The 18,226-nt window shown below is 60.7% G+C and overlaps 2 protein-coding genes across 4 annotated transcripts in view; one reads left to right on the forward strand and one right to left on the reverse strand.

Moving 5' to 3' along the window:
• The first annotated feature begins 819 nt into the window (after positions 1 to 819).
• Positions 820 to 17,383, forward strand: UBALD1 (UBA like domain containing 1). The gene is made up of 3 exons (XM_038540536.1): positions 820 to 1,063; positions 4,350 to 4,412; positions 4,747 to 17,383. Exons 1-3 carry the CDS (start codon positions 944 to 946, stop codon positions 5,098 to 5,100), a joined length of 537 nt encoding a protein of 178 aa, XP_038396464.1. The 5' UTR covers positions 820 to 943; the 3' UTR covers positions 5,101 to 17,383.
• The window catches only part of C6H16orf96 (chromosome 6 C16orf96 homolog), a 44,676-nt gene continuing 37,660 nt past the window's right edge, over positions 11,211 to 18,226 (reverse strand). For 2 of the 3 annotated variants that reach the window (XM_038540527.1, XM_038540530.1), the window contains exons 15-17: positions 13,296 to 13,376; positions 12,441 to 12,639; positions 11,211 to 11,326 (exon numbers count right to left, since the gene is read on the reverse strand). In XM_038540527.1, the coding sequence (XP_038396455.1) occupies positions 11,311 to 11,326; positions 12,441 to 12,639; positions 13,296 to 13,376 (296 nt within the window). In that variant the 3' untranslated portion in view covers positions 11,211 to 11,310. The remainder of the gene's footprint in view (positions 11,327 to 12,440; positions 12,640 to 13,295; positions 13,377 to 18,226) is intronic. The other variant, XM_038540528.1, reaches the window with a different exon arrangement.

Genomic DNA, 18,226 nt, shown 5'->3' on the forward strand with positions numbered 1-18,226 from the left:
CGCCCCATGCTCCCCGGTCCCGCCCCCGCCCGCCACGTGATGCGCCCCCGCCGGCCCGGACCCAGCGCCCGCCCCCGCTGCGGCCTCATTGGGCGGCTAGCTTTGTTTACCTTATATGGCCAGGTCCTAACACTCTGCGGCCACCCATTGGCCGTGGCGCGGCCTCACTCACTTGACGTCATTCGGGACCGAACGATGCAAATAAACCGGGGCATTCTGGGAATGGGAGTTCGGGGGGGCCCCGCCGGAACTGGCTCCGCCAGGTCCTGGCGCCCGCACCCGCAAGCCAAGTCTTCCGGCCGAGCGCACGGGAATGTGCGTGGGAAAGTGGGAGCCCCGCGGGGAGGGGACCCCTCGCCGGCTTGTTCCGGGCACCGGCCTGTCCCCAAACGCTTCTCGCGCCTATTGAGTGCCCAGCGCCAGGCCCGCATCACGAGTGGGCCATGTGAGCTTGTGCTCGGGGCGTTGGGGAACCCGGAAGGCTTCCTGGAGGCGGTGATATTTTGCAGAGCCCTAAGGGGCACATTCATCCATTCATTCATTCATTCATTCAGTGCAGGAGTGTTTACTGGCGCCTACTGTGTGCCAGGGCTCTGGGGCCGTGCGCCCTCGTGCTCACGATGCATGCCAGGACTGCCAGGGCCCCCCGCCCCTAAGCGTGCGCCTGTCCAACGCGGAGGCCCGGCGCAGACCCCGCGGACCACCGCCCGCTGGCGCCGCCGGCCGGGGCCGCGTCCGGACACACCTCCCTGCGCCCCCGGGCCGGCCGCGGCGCGGGACTACATCTCCCAGCATGCCCCCGCGGCCCCGAGCCAGGCGAGGCTCGGTGAGTCAGAGCCGCACAGTAAATATTTGTATTAGCCGGAGCCGGCTCGCTAATGGTGGACGCGTGAGGCGGAGGAGCGCGGCGGCGGGAGGCAGCGGGCAGCACGGCGGCGGCGCCATGTCCGTGAACATGGACGAGCTCAAGCACCAGGTCATGATCAACCAGTTCGTGCTGACGGCGGGCTGCGCGGCCGACCAGGCGAAGCAGCTGCTGCAGGCGGCCCACTGGCAGTTCGAGGTGCGCGGCCGCGCCGGGCCGGGGCCGGGGCTGGGGTCGGGGCCGGGGCCGGGCCGGGGCCGGGGCCGGGACCGGGGTCCGTGCCGCCCGCCGCGCGTGTGCGGGCCGGTGTGGACACGTGCCGGGGCGCCCTCGGCCCGGGGTCCCCGCGCGCACACGCGGCTTGCGGGGCCGGCCGGGCGTCTACGCGGCCCCCGGAAACGCCGCCCGCGCGGGGTGGGCGGGAGGGGCGCCCCGAATCCCCGCCCCCCGCCCGCTCTCCCCGCGGCCGGGATGCGCGGACCCCCCCCCCCCCCGCTTTTGTTCGGGTAACGGCCAGGGTGGGGCGGCGCCGCGGCCCGGACGGACAGCCTTGCGGGCGGGCGGCCGGAAGGAGGACGCCCGGGGCCGCCCCCGCCTCGGGAGCCGGGGCCGGCGGAGGGCAGCCCGGCGGCGCCTGTGTCCACGTACATGTGCACTTGTATTTACGCACGCGCCACGCTACGTGTGGGCATGTTGGCGTGTGTGTAAACACGCAGTCCACCCGCGCGGGTGCGGGCTGCGCGTGTCCCCCGGACGCACGCGTCGCCGTCCTGCAGATGGGGCCCACGCGGGTACACACCCGGGTGCGTACGGCTGTGTGTGGGAGCCCCGAGCTCCCGCTACGGCCGTGCGTCTGTGCACCCCGCCCCAGAGGCGTGCCCGGCTGGCGCCTCCGGTGCTGGCGGGGGAATCTGCCTCCGCGGTGCGCGGTGCGCGGTGCGCGGTGCAGGGCGGCGTTCACACGGGCGGGAGGTGCGGCCGCCCCGGTCAGGACCCCACCCCCTGGGCCTCCCTGACCTGTAGGCCACTAGTGCCCACAGCCTGTGCTGCCAAGCGGCCACCTGGCTTTGCCCAGCTCAACTGCCCCAGAAATAACCCAGGGTGGCATCTAGGGAAGAGGCCAGAGTCCTTGAGCTCCACCCCTCGCAGGTGTAAGGTCACTGCCCCGCCAGGGCCCAGGAGTCTGGTTTCCTGATGGGGAGCCATCCCAGCGAAGGTGTTTGGGCCTGCTGGGGGGTTGGGGGGAGTGAGCCAGGGGCCTCTAGGGCGCAGTTTCCGTGACTGGGATGGGGATCAGAATTCCAGCCCAAAGGTTTGGACAGCCTGGGGAAGCAGTGGCCTGCCCAGCCAGGGGGATCTTTGCTCACCAACTTCTACCCAAGCTCTTAGGAGGGCTCGCCGGCCCTGTGTGGCCCTCACACCACAACATGGGAGGCTGCTTCCCCCCACCCTCCACCGGCCTCCCCTCCTCCTGGCCTGTTTTCTCTGCACCTCCAGTGTGGGAGTTGACCTCTAAAGAGTGAGTGGCCACTCCCTCGTGCCCCCCCTCCCCAGGGCCTGCAGCCCCACCCTGCAGGAAGCTCCCTAATCAGCCTGTTTGTCTCAAGGGCTAGATGTGGCAAAACTTGTAAAACCACATTCATGGCCGTTTGCTTGAGTCCTGCATCTGCATACATGGCTCCCTCCCTGCCTGGGCTGGGCAGCCGGGTGTCCTGTCGGGTGGGAAGAGCCTAGCCTCTCAGGGCTCTCAGCCTGGCACCTGCTGGGCTGTCTCTCAGTGTGGGTTAGTGTCACTTCATCATGGGAATTAAAAATGTAGCTTTGAGGATTGAAATACCTGGGGGAAAACTCTGTCCGCAAGAGGGGCAGGAGCTGCCTGCAGACTTAGGGGTTCTGGTGGCCCCCTGGGGTAGGAGCCATACAGCTCTGGGCTCCCTGAGTCTCCGTCTCACATCTGTAAAATGAGGAACATATGGGTACTAGGGAGGTTCACTTAAGGTAAAAATGGGGTGTGAACCCCCAAACCGTAGGTCCTTGTGTGAGAGTGAGTGACTGGTTCCTCAGGGCTGCCCTGCCCTCTGTGGCCTCCGTCCCCCACCCCCCAAGGCTCACAATATACGGGTTGAGGGTTGACCCAGCCAAAGGCCGAGTTTTTGGGTCAGAGCTCTGTGATTCAGGTGTTAATGAGGACAGGGCTGCAGGGGGAGGGGGACCGGTGTGTTTTAAGTGGTGGTGCTTTAAGGCAGCAGAAGGTGCTCACTGGGGTGCTCACTCAGGTGGCCTTTGGATCTGCACTTGGGAAGGAACGGTTTGGGTGTGTCCCCTGGGGCTCCCAGGTGGGAGGGAGTCCTGAGGAGGTACTTAGAGAGACTAGCACCCACCCCACTACCTTCCCACACCCGTTCAGGGACACTGGGGTAGGGCATCTCCAGCAGGAAATTCTCAGAAAAATTCATTTGAATGTAAAAAAAATAACAAAATCCCAGGGCAAGCCCTGGGAGCCAGCTTGGGTGTCTGTGCTGGGGGCAGGGTGGGGAGTGGGGGAGGGATTGGGCAGGGAGCCTAAAGGGATGGAAGTGGAGGGGCCCGGGGCCAGGGCCTGGCAGGGCCAGCAGACCCTTCACACACTCTCACCCAGCACTTTCGCAAGAGCAGCTGGCTCCCTTACTTTCCTCAGCACCCCTCCTGTAGCCTCTTTGCCAGGACAGACCAGATGCAGCCCCTCCCTGGCTCCCCTAGCCCCCTCTTGCCGGTCCCCCGGGGCCTCCAGACCAGCTTGTCTGACACGGGCCTTCTCAGCACCCTGGGTGCAGACCCCTTCCATCCTCCTCCCGCTCTGTACCTTAGGGACATTCCAGGGGAGGCTTGGGTGAGTGGGGCACCCAGTGCCAGACCCAGACCATCCTTCTTAATTCTGGCTCTCCCAGCTGGAGCGTGGATCTTAGGTTATCCCGGCAAGGGATGGGTATCTGGAAACCACTGAGGCCCTTCCCTGGCAGGCCCCTGTGGCAAGCCAGGGAGGGGGGCAGGCAGGTCACAGACTTAGCATCTGGGAGTCTTTGCTGTGCCTTGGCTCATGGAGGAGGAAATTGAGGCTCAGGGAGTTACCACCCATGGAGTTGGTGACAGTCCCACTAGGATCTCAATCAGAGGCTGGCATCCGCTAAAGGCCTTTCCCTGTGAGAGCAGGAGAGGGTGCTGCCTGTCGCCTCCTGATGTCACGGTGACCGCGTCAGGTGTGTGCGGGCTGGAGGCAGGCAGCTTTGTGAGCGGCTTTACCACCCTCCACACCTGCCCGGGAGTCTGGTGCCTCCTTAAGGGGTGGCAGGCGTCAAGGGGCACGTCCAGGGGCACACTGCCTCCACTCCCTTCTCCCACTCGTAGCCGGGCCCAGGGCCTCACCGAGCCCCAGAGACTCTGGAAACAGGGAGGCCCTGGGCCCCAGGGGGCCTGAGGGTAATGACATCTGGCCTTCTTTCCACAGACGGCCCTCAGCGCCTTTTTCCAGGAGACCAACATCCCCTACAGCCATCACCACCACCAGATGGTAAGTGTCCCTGCAGCCCCCCGGGGCAGCTCTAGGGGGCACTCCCGGTTCAGGGGTGCGGGGCAGCCGGGCTCCCTGGAGGGAGGAAGCCCAGTGGCTCTGTGCAGCAGGGGCGGGGCCTGGGGGGGTCCTCCTGGGACACTGCCCGCAGGTGTGCTGGGCCCGCCCGTCACAGCTGGCCTATCCTCCGGGAGCCCCAGCTAGTGGATTGTGTGTGTCTGGAGTCAGGGTACAGCCGGGAAGAGGCACAGAAGCTTCCTGTCCTGGGAGGCAGCAGGAGGTGGGGCCCTCCCAGAAAGGGGGCTCACCCCCCTCTCTGTTTCCCCCCCCACAGATGTGCACTCCTGCCAACACCCCTGCCACGCCCCCCAACTTCCCTGATGCCCTCACCATGTTTTCCCGTCTCAAGGCTTCCGAGAGCTTCCATGGTGGCGGCAGCGGCAGCCCCATGGCTGCCACGGCCACGTCCCCCCCGCCGCACTTCCCCCACACCGCCACCGCCAGCTTCCCCGCCCCGAGCTGGCCTGCTGCAGCCTCACCCCCGGGGGGCCCACAGCACCACCAGCCACAGCAGCCGCCCCTGTGGACTCCGGCACCCCCCTCCCCGGCGTCAGACTGGCCACCCTTGGCCCCCCAACAGGCCGCTTCAGAACCGAGGGCCCACCCTGCGATGGAGGCTGAAAGATAAGGGAGGCCCCTCCCCCCTCCCGGAGGCCAGGACCCTGTGGGGCGGGGGAGAGGATGTCTCCGCGGGCCCCCTTCACTCTCTGTCTGCACCCCTGTTCCCTGGAGCCCTGGAGGGGAGAGACTGGACCCTGGTGCCAGCACACAGGCTGCCCACGCGCGAACGTGGAAGCTCAGGCCCGGGGCACCCGCCTTGCATGGATTTGGTTCAGAGTCGTCTTGGTGCTGGTGGACAGAACTTCAGAGAACAAGCAGCCTTCCCCGGAGGACTTGCTCGCCCTGCCCCACCCCAGGGGGCTCCGGAGAATCGCCACAGCAGCAGCAGCAGCGGAGACTTGGCTGGCTCCTGCCTTGGAGCTCCTTGGGGGCCATCAGGCCTAGATCCCCACCCTCGGGAATGCAGAGCCTTCTCCGCATGTGTGTGTGTAGCTGTGTCTGTATTTATATGTATGTCGCTCTTCAAGAAGCAACCTAGTTCATGGGGCAGCTGGACTTTGCATGTTAGAGTGAGCCCCCAAGCCCCTTGCCCGCCACCCCTCTCCCCAGGGCCCTGCCCATCTCTCCTGCCCCCTTGTCAGCCAGCCTCGCTGTTCCCTGCAGAGAAAAGAATTGTGGGAAACTCCAGGACTCTTCCCACCCATCCCCCAGCGCCTGCCTGCTGGGGCTGCCTGCATGCCTCCCCCAGAGCCCAGGGGTACCTCACACCCTTTCCCTTCCCCCTTTTAACAAAAGAGAAGAAAGAGTTCAAACCACCACCAGGCTCTGTGGTCTTGCCTCGCATCCTGAGCTTTGCTGCCAGCTGGCTCCATGCGGAGAGGCAGGGCACCCCCCAGTCCCGCCTGGCTCCACACTACACTGCTTCTGTCTGCTGCTATTTTTTCAACCACAACATGGCTCTGGAATCTTCCTGCCCATCCAAGGCTCTTCCCATGAAGTTAGTTTCTGGCCTGTGTTCCCAGAATCCCTGACTCCTGCCCATGCTTCCCCCCTGTCCACCTGGACTGATCCTGACCTCCGGGGCTAACAGTTGCCTTCAGTTTGCTAGGACCTTTCTTTGTGTTTTAGGGTCCCCATGGCTGGCTGCAGCCTGGACTCCCCAAGCCCAGCCTCCCAACAAACATACCCGGTTGAGCAGGGCCCTCCCCCAGGGAGGCACAGATAGCCCGCCTCTGCAGAGCCAGCGAGGGCTCATGACAGGAACAGGACGAGCCCAGGGCAGAGTCCAACCTGTGGCTCAAGCCTTTGGTCACTAAGGAGACTGGCAACCCAGGGGCGATAGGACCCTGGGCTGCTCCCGAGCTGGGCTGGGGCAGGCACCTGCTCTCATCCCAAGGGAGGAGCCAGGGGTGCTCCACTCTGAGTGCCCTCCCCTTGGCTGCCCTTGCTGGGGAAGGGGCTTCCTGTGGCAGCCTCAGCCTTGCACCCCTTGTGAGGAGCTGAGCTTTGAGAAGGGGGGAGGCCAAGGTCCCTGCCCAACCCTCAGTACCAGCAGACCTGACAGGAGCCCACCCGGGCACCCAGCCCATCAGTCAGCACCTTGATCTTTTGCAGGTGGTGCCTGGGTCAGAGAGTTTCTTGTTTCAGAAGGTCTGCTTAATGTGTCTACGCTCCCCACTGGCAGGCAGCCGTGCCCTTGCTCCTAGGGATGGGGCTGGGCCTTCTGACGAGGATACTCCGGTGTTGGGCACCCGGGCCGTTACCTGGCTTCCCCAGCTCAGTCTCCACCCTGCTGGACCCTGCATGGCTCCGGGGGCCACTCTGCTCTCTGGCTATTACTGAAGACCCCCTGCCAGGCCCCTGCTGCAGCTGCTGCTTCTGGAATTGTGTGCTCACCTTGAAATCCCCCTTCTAGCGGCCTCCCCGAGGAGGTCCAGAGGGGGAGCACAGCCCTGTGTGTGCTCCTCATGGAGAGGGGAGGGAGTGAAGGAGGGGCAGGGTAAGGGTGAGGGTATCTTGGGCCTCCTGACTCTTCACCACAGCCTTCTGATGGGAGAAAATGCTGAGGTAACTGCCACACAGCCCCATCAAGGGGCAGGAGAGATGCAGAGGCAAGTATGTGGGGCGGTTATCTGCCCTGTAGGGGTGCGTGTGCCTGGGCTATCCCAGGGAGCCCATGGCTGTATGTGTCCCTGGGCTATCCCAGGGAGCCCATGGCTGTATGTGTCAGAGACCAGAGACTGCACCATCGAGAATCTGCACTCGTGGAGACGGAGGCTCACCCCTGGGCAGACAACTGGGTGGCCTGTAAATGAACCACAGTCTTGCTACTCAGGCGTTTGTCAGAGGGGCAGGTCCTCAAGCTCCGCGTTGAGCAGTGTTCCTGCACAACATCTCTGCTGAGTGCTGATCTGATGGGGGTGAGGTGCATTTCTGTTTCCAGGGGGCCACGGGGCTGGCTTGGAAGTGTCAGGTGGTCACATCAGGCTGGAAGGACTTGGGGTTCCTATAGGTCCTGGTTTTCTAGCCTGGGCACTGTGGACATTTGAAGCTGGATTACTGTCTGCTGTGGGGAGTCCTGTGCACTGTGGGACGTCGGCCAGCCTCCTGGCCTTCCCACGAGATGCCAGTGCATCCCCTAGTGACAATGGAAAGTATCTGGACATGGCAAAATGTCCTCTAAACCCGGGGTTCCCATAGTTGGCTGCACAGTAGAGCCCCCAGGGAGCTCCGTAAAGAGACAAACCACAGACTCCCAGATCCCACGGCATCAGAGTCCCTGGGGAGAAGCCTTGATGGTATTATTTTGAACGTCCCCCAGGATATTGGTGGATCATTAAAATAAAAACCACTTAATCATTTACCTTGAAGGGTAAACTTAAGAGAATATCAACTGTATGTCAAAGCTGTTGTGCAAACAGCTCCCAAGTGATTGTGATTCAAGACCCCCAAACCTGTAGGGTATAAAGGACCCCTGGGTGCTTGAGGCAACTGCTCTGGAGGAGGGCACAGGAATCGGGTTTTTCATCAGTGCCCCAAGCAAGGTGGGAACCAGAGCAAGAGGGGCAGAGGGCAGGGCTTGGGCCTCCTAGTACTTTCCAGCAAATGCAGAGGCCCTGCCTGGTGTGCTGGGAGCCCCTGGTCTGCGCATCTCACCAGCAAGGGAAAGGCTGCAGAAGCGGGCCAGGTGAACTGGAGGGGAAGCCAGAGGTGAGAACGGAACCTGGAACCTTCCTCCACTTCTCTAAGCTCAGGAACAAAGCTGAAGGAGTCCGTAACTGTCTGTTACACGTTCAAACGTAAACTGGCTGGAAAGCAAAGGTGCTGGTGCATGAACAGAAGGGAGCAGACCCAGCTGTCCTCTGCTGTCCTTCATCACGCCTCCTGGGAGCTGCCCCAGCAGCACACATGGGAAACTGGCTTGGTTACCTCAAAGCCCAGCCTCTTCTGGGCACGGTCACCCCTACCTACCTGCCAGACTGCAGCTCAAATGACTGTTTCCAAGGTTCTGTTCTAAAAACCTTCGCATCCATGACACTGCTTGGAAGGATGACTGGAGCTCCAACAGTCTCCTTTCTGAAGAGCGGACGTGGCAGCCCGTGGGGTGAAGGTCTGGCCACCCCAGGTGACAGGCAGTGGGGGTTTCTTTCCAGTCTGCCGTGAAAGCACCTGGGCGCACTAACTTAGGGGTCTGCTGCTTGGCTTCCATGTCTTTCTGAATGGCCTGCCAACACGTTAAAGTTGGGAGAGTTTGCACCAAAAGTCTCGCTTCTGGCTTCTCTTGGACATTCATGAACCAGCTGGCCCAGGTTCCTGCCAGGCCGTAACTGGCTGAAGCCGACTGTCACAGTGGGGACGCAGCCAGCCTGCCCCTGGTCGGCCAACCCACTCCAGTGGCCACAGACGTGTGTTGGGTTCCTGTCTCCTAATTGGTTGAAATCTGGAGGGGGATCTTGTTTTGCACCAGGAAGAGCTTCCAAAGTGAAAGGCCTGCTGGGGGGGGGGGATGGAGGGGGGGTTGGAGGGACAGCTGGTGGATGAATGGAGACCCTGAAGTGCTTTCTGTGGGCAGGCAGGCCTCCTCCTTCAGACAGCTTCGAGAAGGGAAGGGCTTGTTCTCCCAGATTCTCTCGGATGAAGGGTCCCCAGGGTCCTTCCAGGGTTCTCTGAGAACACATTGTGGCTGGCCCCCAAGCCCAGCAGTGGGTGGGGCTGCCTTGGGCCTGGAAGCCTCTGAGGGGCCTTTATAGCAGGACTCATCTGAGGACAGATGAGTGCTTTGAGTCTGGTCGCTTCCCGGGGTCAGTGCTGGGGAGGCCGCCTGGGCTGGACAAAAGGAGATCTTTTGAGGCAAGGCTATTTCCAATTCCTGCATTTGGAAAGGTCTTCGGTTGCTTAGCCACAGCTTCTGTTTGGGCAACGTATGTGTTTCAAATGAGCCTTAGAATAACTGCACTCCTTTAGGGGAGCCCCAGGATGGCCAAGGCCGTGTCACTGGCTCAGCACAAGGTGCTGGGAGCCTGTTGGCGGGGTTCTGCTCTGCCTTCCAGGGCCACTTCTCGGCTCCTGGGGGGCAACAGCTGCACATGTTGCTGGGATGGTTTTCTGTGGCTCCTGGTGAAGCCATGAGCCAAGAGGAGGAGGGGAACTGAGAAGAGAGGCCTTGCTTTGGCTCTCTGTGTGTGGTATGTGTTTGGTGGTTCTCTATGCAGAGCCCCCAGGACCGGGGATAGTCAGGGGTCCAGCCAGGGAGGCAGGTGTGCGCTGATTTTAGTGTCTGTAAGAGTTCACAGAAAGAGGGACACTTTCCTCCACTGCCAGTGCCTCAACTTCCCTCTTCTGGTGACTTGTCCCGGGCACTGGCAGTGCATTTTTTCCAGTGCGGATCATCTTGTTTAGGATACACATTGCTGTCATTGGTTGTTTATACCTTAGAGTTAAGGAGTTCACGGTCTTTGAAAGGGAGAAATGGTCAGTGACCCTTTGACCTGTGTTGGTGGGTTGTAGGGCCACGTATGGGAGTGCAGGGGGGTCACCACTCAGCAACTCCATTCCAGCAGCACCTCAAAGCAGGACCCTCTGCTTGGCGAGAGGCGTCTCTCTCCCCTTCCCGCCCAGCTCATTTGTGCAGCGCCACACCAGGCCAGGCCATGCGCCTCCCTCCCTACATGACCGGCTCGTCCCTGTCTGTCCCAGGCAGACGGGGACCTTACTGCCCAGCCTGGCACTGCCACTGCCTCCCAGGCCAGGAGCCGTGTCCCCCTGACAGAGGAGGAGGCTGCGCCCAGGACCCTGTGAGGTTCCCACTCTGCTGACCCCATCCTCATTCTTTCTGCTCCCCAAGCACCTTTGCCTGCAGGGATGGGGTGAGCTCCCCCCTGAGGCACCTGCCCTCGAAGCTTCCTGCAGGCTCCAGCCTCAGGCTGGAATCAGGGAGAGGCGAGCATTCTCCCTGCAGCTCCCACCTGCCACCAGGCCAAAGGCCAGCCAGCTTATTTCCCCACAACCTCTGAGGGAGACAGGACTGTTGTCCTCTGGCATTGCTCCTGGCTGGCTGCATTGGTGTCCCTACCTTCCGAAACACCAAGGAGCCTGTTGGAATGTGAATGGTTACGGGGCGACCCACCTGGACCTCACTCCTTGATGCCTGGGCTGCAGGAACCAGCTGAAGCACAGATTCCCTTTGTAAAACTGAGAAATGGCTGGGGAGGCAGCTTTCAGGGGACAGTGGGATGGATAGGAGGGTCTGAGCCTGGGTGTTTGGGGTGCCTGAGGGCCAGGGCCGCAGGGGACAAGCCTGGCACAGGATGCTTTGCCTGAGCCCAGGCCACGCCTCCCTGCCCTGCCTGTGGAAGGCTGGAGAGCCGAGGCCTCCCTGAGCAAACCTGGGCAGGTCACGTCACCACCCCTGCCCTCGACCCCCCTGTCTTCCCAGAATGCAGGGCTAGGGTACCTTAGGACTTTTGCCATGATGGAAAATGTAGCAGAGGCAAGGTTTGCTGTTGATTCTCTGCTGGGACTCGGCCACGGTGGTTCTGGCCGGTGCCTCCGAGAGACTGACCCTGGGGTGGGGTCCTGAGAAGGGACCAGCAGGTACCCCCCCACCCACGTGGAACAGACAAGACCACCCTCTAAAGAGGGCACCAGGCAGGTCACCCTCACCCACAGTCAAAAAAGTGAAAGATTTTATTCTGGGGAGAAGTTGCCAAAAATAGTCATCTGTGTGTGACATGGGGGTGGGTGCAGGGTCTAGGTCGGCCCCAGGAATAGCTTGGCCTCATTTAGACGCAGTCCTTGAAGAAAGAAAAGAGAAGTCAGGGTCTGGAAGTGGGCACAGATAAGGAGCCAGGGACCGTTAGGAAGGAGCGGCACGCCGTGTGCCCAGACTGATGGCCGCCAGGCCCGGGCATCCTGCAGCCCCGGCTCCTCCGTGGGACCCCTGGGCAGTGCACCGCCCCCCAACTCCCTTACCCGCTCAGGGGCCCCGGGGTCCTCTGGTGGATGTTGGTGAGAGGGAGAGTCGTGCCCCAAAGCGACACAGAGGGAAGTTTTTTTGACTTTGTGTAATGCAGTAGACATGTCAGAAGTACAGAGGCACAGAGGGCACAGCTGGACAGAGCCGGGGAGCGGAAAGGAGGAGGGAGAGGAGTCGGGAGGGAGAAGGAAGGATGAGCTGCCTGAGGGGGGGTTCAAGCCCTGCGCACAGCGGCAGAGGCAGGTGCGTGGTCTGCGCTCCGGAGCTGCCCGCTAACCCGCCGGTGGGACACTGTGGCCTGGTCCGTGTGGCTTCCACTGAGCGTACGGGCCGTTAGCACGGGGCTCAGGACGTCAGGCCTGTGCGATTCTGGCCCTCGGTGGGAGAGAACAGTCCCAGAATATTCCAGGGCCACTGCTCTAAGCTCCTCACGACTGGCCAGAAAGTAAATATAAACAGGTTTTAAAAATATCCAATTCATAACCGTAATTACTGGTGGGAATAATCAACATGAAATAAAAAAAAAGGATGCACTCAGTAAAACTTGGTTCCCGTGAGAAACTTGGTCTTGTTAGAAATAAAGGCCCCCAACGAAAACGTGCACGGGCAGTAGCTGTAATTGGGACGGACTCTGATGGAGCCATTTCAGCAAAATAAAAAGGAAAGTGACTGTATTTAAAAGCACGTTAGCTGGTGTGTTGAAAACTGGTCAAGAAATTATGTTGGCTTAGTGGAAAATTCAATCTAGAAAGCTGCGTTCTCCACGAAGTGTAGGATAAGGAGGATTGTGTTGTGTGGATTTCTATGCATAGAGTTAAAATGGCCAGTGGGTCAAAAGGAGTCCCTTATGGAGGCTCCCGGGCCAGGCTCAGGGCCAGGCTCTTCGGGCAGGGAAGGGGAGGGGAGGTAGGGGTGCGGCACGCAGGGCTCACAGACTGGTGGGCTCCTCGGAGGGCTGCGTGCTGGCTCGGGGCCGAGGGTGCCGGGCGGGCCCTGGAGCCTGCTGGGCGGCCCGCAGGGAGGGCGTCAGTGGTGGGAGCAGTGGCAGGGGCGGCAGCGACGGAGGCCGAGCTGGCATCGTAGGCGGGGGGCCCGGGGCAGCCGAGCGCACGCTGCTGTGGGGGTGCAGGGCTGGGAGGGGCAGGAGAGTCATGATGTCCCAGGAGCATTCCCAGGGGTGGGGGTGAGGCTGGCCTGATGGGATCATGCCCGATAAAGAAACGAGAAGCCACGACATGGCTCACCCGGTCCCAGGCACCCTAAGCCTCCCCGGAGTGGGGCGGTTTGACCCCGGATAAATGACACCAGGACAGACGCTGCCCTGGCCGTGGACTTGGAGCCGAGGATCAGGGTTGCTGTGCCTCAGCTCCATGCCTAAGCTGGGGGAGCCGTGCCCACCTCCCAAGCTTGGCTGAGGGCCCCAGGGGAAGACGAGGGAGCTGTTGGGCATGCACGATGCTGGTGCAGAGGAGAGGCTTCAGGGGAGCCCCCATGGCTTGGCTCATGGGGCCCCAGCAGAGAGGCCCAGGACCACGAACGGGCTCCTTATCCCACCCTGGCAGCTAGCTAGAGACCCGCGGGCCCTGGGACGGCCTGGGCGGGAAGCCCCGTGGAAGGTCAGCTACAAGCCCAGGAGGGCTGCAGGCCACGGCCAGGAGCTGGGGGTGTGTGTGTGTGTGGGATCCATGGGGCCTTCCTGTACCCTGGCGAGGCAGGACAGGGGAGAGAGGCCTGAGGTGGGGCAGCGATCCCCGGGCAGGGCCGGGATTGGGAGGGCTGGTACTCACGCGGGTAGATGGTGGTATATAAGCTACTGGAGCGTTCCCGCTCGTAGGGGTTCCGAGCTGGGGGGTGCGGAACCTTCACAGCTGAAAAGGAAGAGGCAGGAACGGGTGAGTGTCCTGCGGAGCCCCCCGCCACGCCTGCCCCATAGTTTCCCAGGCCTGCCCGCCTCCCCCACACACCTGCCCCTCAGCCTTTGGGGAACACCCCTCCTCACACCTTCTGGGGTCTAGAGTTTCTTGGGCCATAGACGTTCCCACTGGGTCCAGGTGGCCGCGGTGTCTCCACCCCCACCTTCCTGTCCCTCATCATGTGCGTGTGTGAATTTTTTTTTTTTTTTGAGATAAAATTCACAAGCCACATTAACCATTTATTTATTTTAAAAAAAATTTTAAGTGATCTCTACAATCCCAAGATCAAGAGTCACATGCTCCACCAACTGAGCCAGCCGGGCGCCACACGAAATAACCATTTGAAGCCAGCACTTGAGTGACATTAAGTTCATTCCCAGTGGTGTGCAACCACTGCCTCTGCTAGTTCCAGAACAGCCCGCGCCCCACAAAGGAAACCCGGTGCCCACGAGGACACTCACTCCCCTTGCTGCCTCCCTCAGGCCCTGGCAGCCAGGAGTCTGCTTCTTGTCCCAGCCCTATGCCTGTTCCCAACCGACAGACCCACAGACCGGGGATCACACAATATTTGGCCTCTTGGGTTCTGGCTCTGTCCTTCACCTCTGAACCCAAGGCATCCCTTCTCGGTGTCCAGTCAAGAATCTCCATGACTGGCCGCCCAGACCAAAGGCTGCACCAGAAGAGGTGGGACCATGGGAGTAGGGGAGGCGGTGAGAGTGAGGAAAGATGCAGGGGAGGGCCCAGGCCTGGCCCTCAGGACGAGTCACGAGTCACGGGGCACTGAGCTCCTTCCTGTGAAGGACACCAGATTGTTCCTCTGTCCTTCCCTGGGTGTCCTGACAATTTCTGCTTCGAATGTCCTTTCTTCGAAGAATCCTCAGCTCAATAGGGAACACCTCTCCCCAGCCATTCCCTCCCCCACTCCCATGTTTCATCTTACTGAACTTCTTGTTTATTTATACTTATGATCCTCCATGGGGTAGAAACTCTAAGGAAGCAGTGACTTTATCTTGTCCACATTGAGTCTTCCCAGTGGTATCTAAGAGACCCCTGGCACCAGTAAGGGCTCGGGAACGACCAGCTGAATGACCAGGGCCAGGTGCAGCAGGGTGTGTTGTGTGGATCTCCCTTTTATGGACAAACTCACTGTTCCAGCTGCAGGAGCAAAGGGAGCCACGAGCCTCCACCTGTTAGCCCCTCAGGGGTTGTTAGCAGCTCTGGTCACTGAGGGGGCCCAGGGCCTGGCCCAGGGCAGTGCAGCGCAGCATTTGTTCAGAAGCTCCCCATCGGGTTGGCCTGGACCTTCTCCGGTCTGCTTATTATCTGAGGGTTTCCGCTTGCTCCCCCTCCCCCATCCCTCTGCTAACCACCCCCACCCCCAAACCCAAACTACTCTCATTCCTCACTCAAGGTCTGCATCAGCTGTTCCTTGAGCCTGAACTAACCCCAGTGTGCTTTGTGGGTTCTGCGTACACCAAATGTCCAGTTCAGGGGTACTCTCTGGCCCCCTGCTCTGACCCCCCACTTGGGACCTGGATCCCTCCACAGATCTGAGGCAGGACCAGCCAACCTGCTGACCAGTGAGACTGTCACACTGCTTCCCTTCCAGGTGAAGGACGGGGGACCAGGGCCCAGTTTCAAAACTGAGACTCCGTGAGGCTTGGAAACCCAGCTCTGACCCTAGCACCCCCCTTGAGGTCCTGCTGATGCCCTGGGCTCTATAGGTCAGAGCCTGAACTCACCACCTGACCCCCACACCTGCTCCTCCTGGACCCTCCCAACTTCCCAACTCTGCAACAGCCAGAAGCTGAGGAGTGGGGAGGCTCTCAAGAGGAGGGAACCCTAAGCTCCGGCAGATGAGAAAGGTTCTCCAGGACTTCGGGGCAGGCACACAGCCTGGGCAGAGGCCCGCGAGTGGGAGATAGCCAGGCTCACTGACTGACGAGCAAACGGTTCTGAGACGCTAGAGGGAGGGGCAGATGGGGGACAAGGGGCCCCCTCCAGATTGGCCGAGGAGCCTGGACTCTGACATCAATGCCCCTGAAATGTGCCCGTCTTAATCCTCAAAACCTGTCACTGTGTCACCTGACTTGGCAGAGGGGGCTTTGCAGATGGCATCGAGTTAAGGAGCCCGAGACAGAGAGGATCCTGAAGTATCCAGATGGCCCAATGTAATCGCAAGGCTCTGGAGGGAGGCCAGAGGGTGAGAGTCAGAGGAGGGGAGGGGAGCACGGAAGAGAGGCTGGAGGGGCACATCTTGAGATAGAGGAAGGGGGGCCGTGAGACCAGGAACGCAGCAGGCCCCTGGCAGGTGGAAACGGGGCAGAAACAGAGTCTCCCCAGGGGAACCGGCCCTGCTGACACCTTGATTTTAGCCCTTGTAAGACTCATTTCAGATTTCTGACCTCCAGAACTAAGATAAAATAAATTTGGGTTAAGCCACTGGGTTTGCGGAAACTGGTTACAGCAGCCATAGGGAACATACTGACGGTTCTGAGCTGGGGAGCAGCCGGGTCACAGGGTCGCGGCGCGTGTTTTAGGTGAGGAGGTTTGAGGCTGGCACCCCGCCCCTGCTGCCGCCTCCTCTGTCCTCCCTGATCCTGCCTGAACTTAGCCTTCCTTCCAGGGCACTCCTCTGAAAGTCCAGCCTGCTGACCACCAGCCTCAGTGCGTCCACCCCCCTCCTGTGGGGGCACCGGTGTTCCTCTGCCCTGGCCTGAGCTCCTGACTCAGTGCAAGCGTCTGGAGGGCACAGGCCGCCCAGGTGCCCCTCAGTGTCCCCTGTGTCTTGGCAAAGGGCTGAGTACAGGGCAGGGCACGTTGGACGGTGATCTGAATGGACGAACACATACGGGGCCAGCCTGGACCTGGGCGGGGCTCACGCTGGCTCGTTTGGGTTTAGATTTTGAGACTGTTTTGGATTAGAATGTTCTTTTGAGTAAATAAATGAGGGATAAAAGCAATCCTGTTGACAGATCTGGCCACAGGCAGGTTTCTGATGGATCCCTAATGCCTATTAGACTTTGGTGCTTGTAGCAGGACAAAGCAGTTGAGGTGCTGTGATTCAGTCCTGCTTTGCTGCATGGGTCTCAGAATGAATGGGCCATGGGGACAGAAGCTCCCCCCCCCCAGGTGACAGCCCAGGGGAGGTGGGCAGAGGGCCCTGTCCCATGCATGAGTGGGTAAGGGCCCCTCCACCAAGGGTGCATGCGGCCCTCACCTGCCTGTTTGCACAATGCCTCAGCGTGTTGCTGCCAGCTGAAAAGAGGCAGTGCAGGCAAGAAATCGGGGCTCATTAAATATTAGCCACCGTTGTTATTACCCTGCCTGGTGACCCAGCTTCACCTGAGCCTCCTCCTAACAGCAGCTGCTGCCAGGGGCCGAGCCTTGTCCGGGGGCAGCCATTAATGCCACATGGGCCAGATCCGTGCTGGGGGACTGCAGGCCTCAGGCAGTGTCCCACCCACTTGGGCCAGGGCAGGGAGCTGCAGAGGGTTGACCGGTGGCCCTCAAAAAGATATGTCCCCAGAACCTATGAACATAACCTTACTTAGACAAAGGGTCTTCTCGGATGTAATTAAGGATCCTGAGATGAGCTCATCCCAGGTTAAGCTGGGCCCTAAACCCAATGACAAGTGTCCTTAAAGGAGACAGAAGAGAAGACCCAAGGGAAAGGCCACGGGAAGACAGAGGCGGAGACTGGAGGGACAGGACCACAAGCCAAGGACCGCGTGGCACCGCCACAAACTGGAAGAGGCAGGAAGGAGCCTTCCCTAGAGCCCCGGGAGTGAGCACAGCCCGGGGACACCTAGATTTTGGACTGCAGGCCTCCGGAACTGTGAGAACGTCTGTCGTCTCCAGCTCCCCAGTCTGTGGCCATTTGTTGTGGTCGCCCCAGGACACTAACGTGGGCTCTTTGTCCTTTGACCAGCACTGCCAATTAAACAGTCCCCTTTGCTTTCCTTACGTGTCTGGTATTTCGTCCTCAGGTCAATGGGAACAATGTGGGGCGAGAACAAATACCGTGGGCAGAACTTAACCCTCTCGCCACCTTAGGGCTCCAGGGTCACCCCCCACCCTGCCATGGGGCAGGGTATGGCTCCCAGCCAGGCAAAACTGAGAATTCCTCTTCCCGAAGAACACCCCCAAAGGCTGTGCAGAGAAGGTACCCTTCTGGGACCGCTGGCCCACTGCTGGAGCCGAGGCCTTGAGTCCCTGGTAGGAGCCAGCTGGAGTTGGGGTAACAGAGGAACTGATTCCATGTGTCCCCTCCACCCCCCTCACCGACCCAACCCTCACATGCCCGGGACCTAAGACACAGGCCTCCAGGGTCTGTTCACGTCTCTTCATCATGCCCAACCCCTTCCCAACCCCCACCCCAGGCCGACTGACCTTCCTGAGTTCCAGCTGTGCCTGCCTTCCAGACACAACGGGATCTTTGGACCCGCTATGTCCTCCACCTGGACCACTCTCTTCCCACCGGACCTAGCTAACCCCTTCCTTCATCAGTCCTTCTCACAATTCTCCCATCCCCAGCCCAGGATCCCTCTTTTTTTTTTTTTTTTTTTTTTTTTTTTAGGATCCCTCTTTTGTGAGGCCACCTGGCACTCCTCCCTAGGCCAGCATCCTTTGTCACCAGGGTCCTGGCCTTGGGTCAGCTATTCACTGCTGTTCTAAACAATAGATCTTAGCCCTCAGGTTATTTGCTTACAGTCTGCTTCTCCCACTCACTGTGGAAACCCGGGGGCCACAGCCCATCTTTCTTTGCCCTGCCCTCTCCCCACCTCTCCAGTGCCTGATGCAGT

The sequence above is a fragment of the Canis lupus genome, chromosome 6, assembly GCF_011100685.1.
Source record: "Canis lupus familiaris isolate Mischka breed German Shepherd chromosome 6, alternate assembly UU_Cfam_GSD_1.0, whole genome shotgun sequence".
Taxonomy (NCBI): domain Eukaryota; kingdom Metazoa; phylum Chordata; class Mammalia; order Carnivora; family Canidae; genus Canis; species Canis lupus.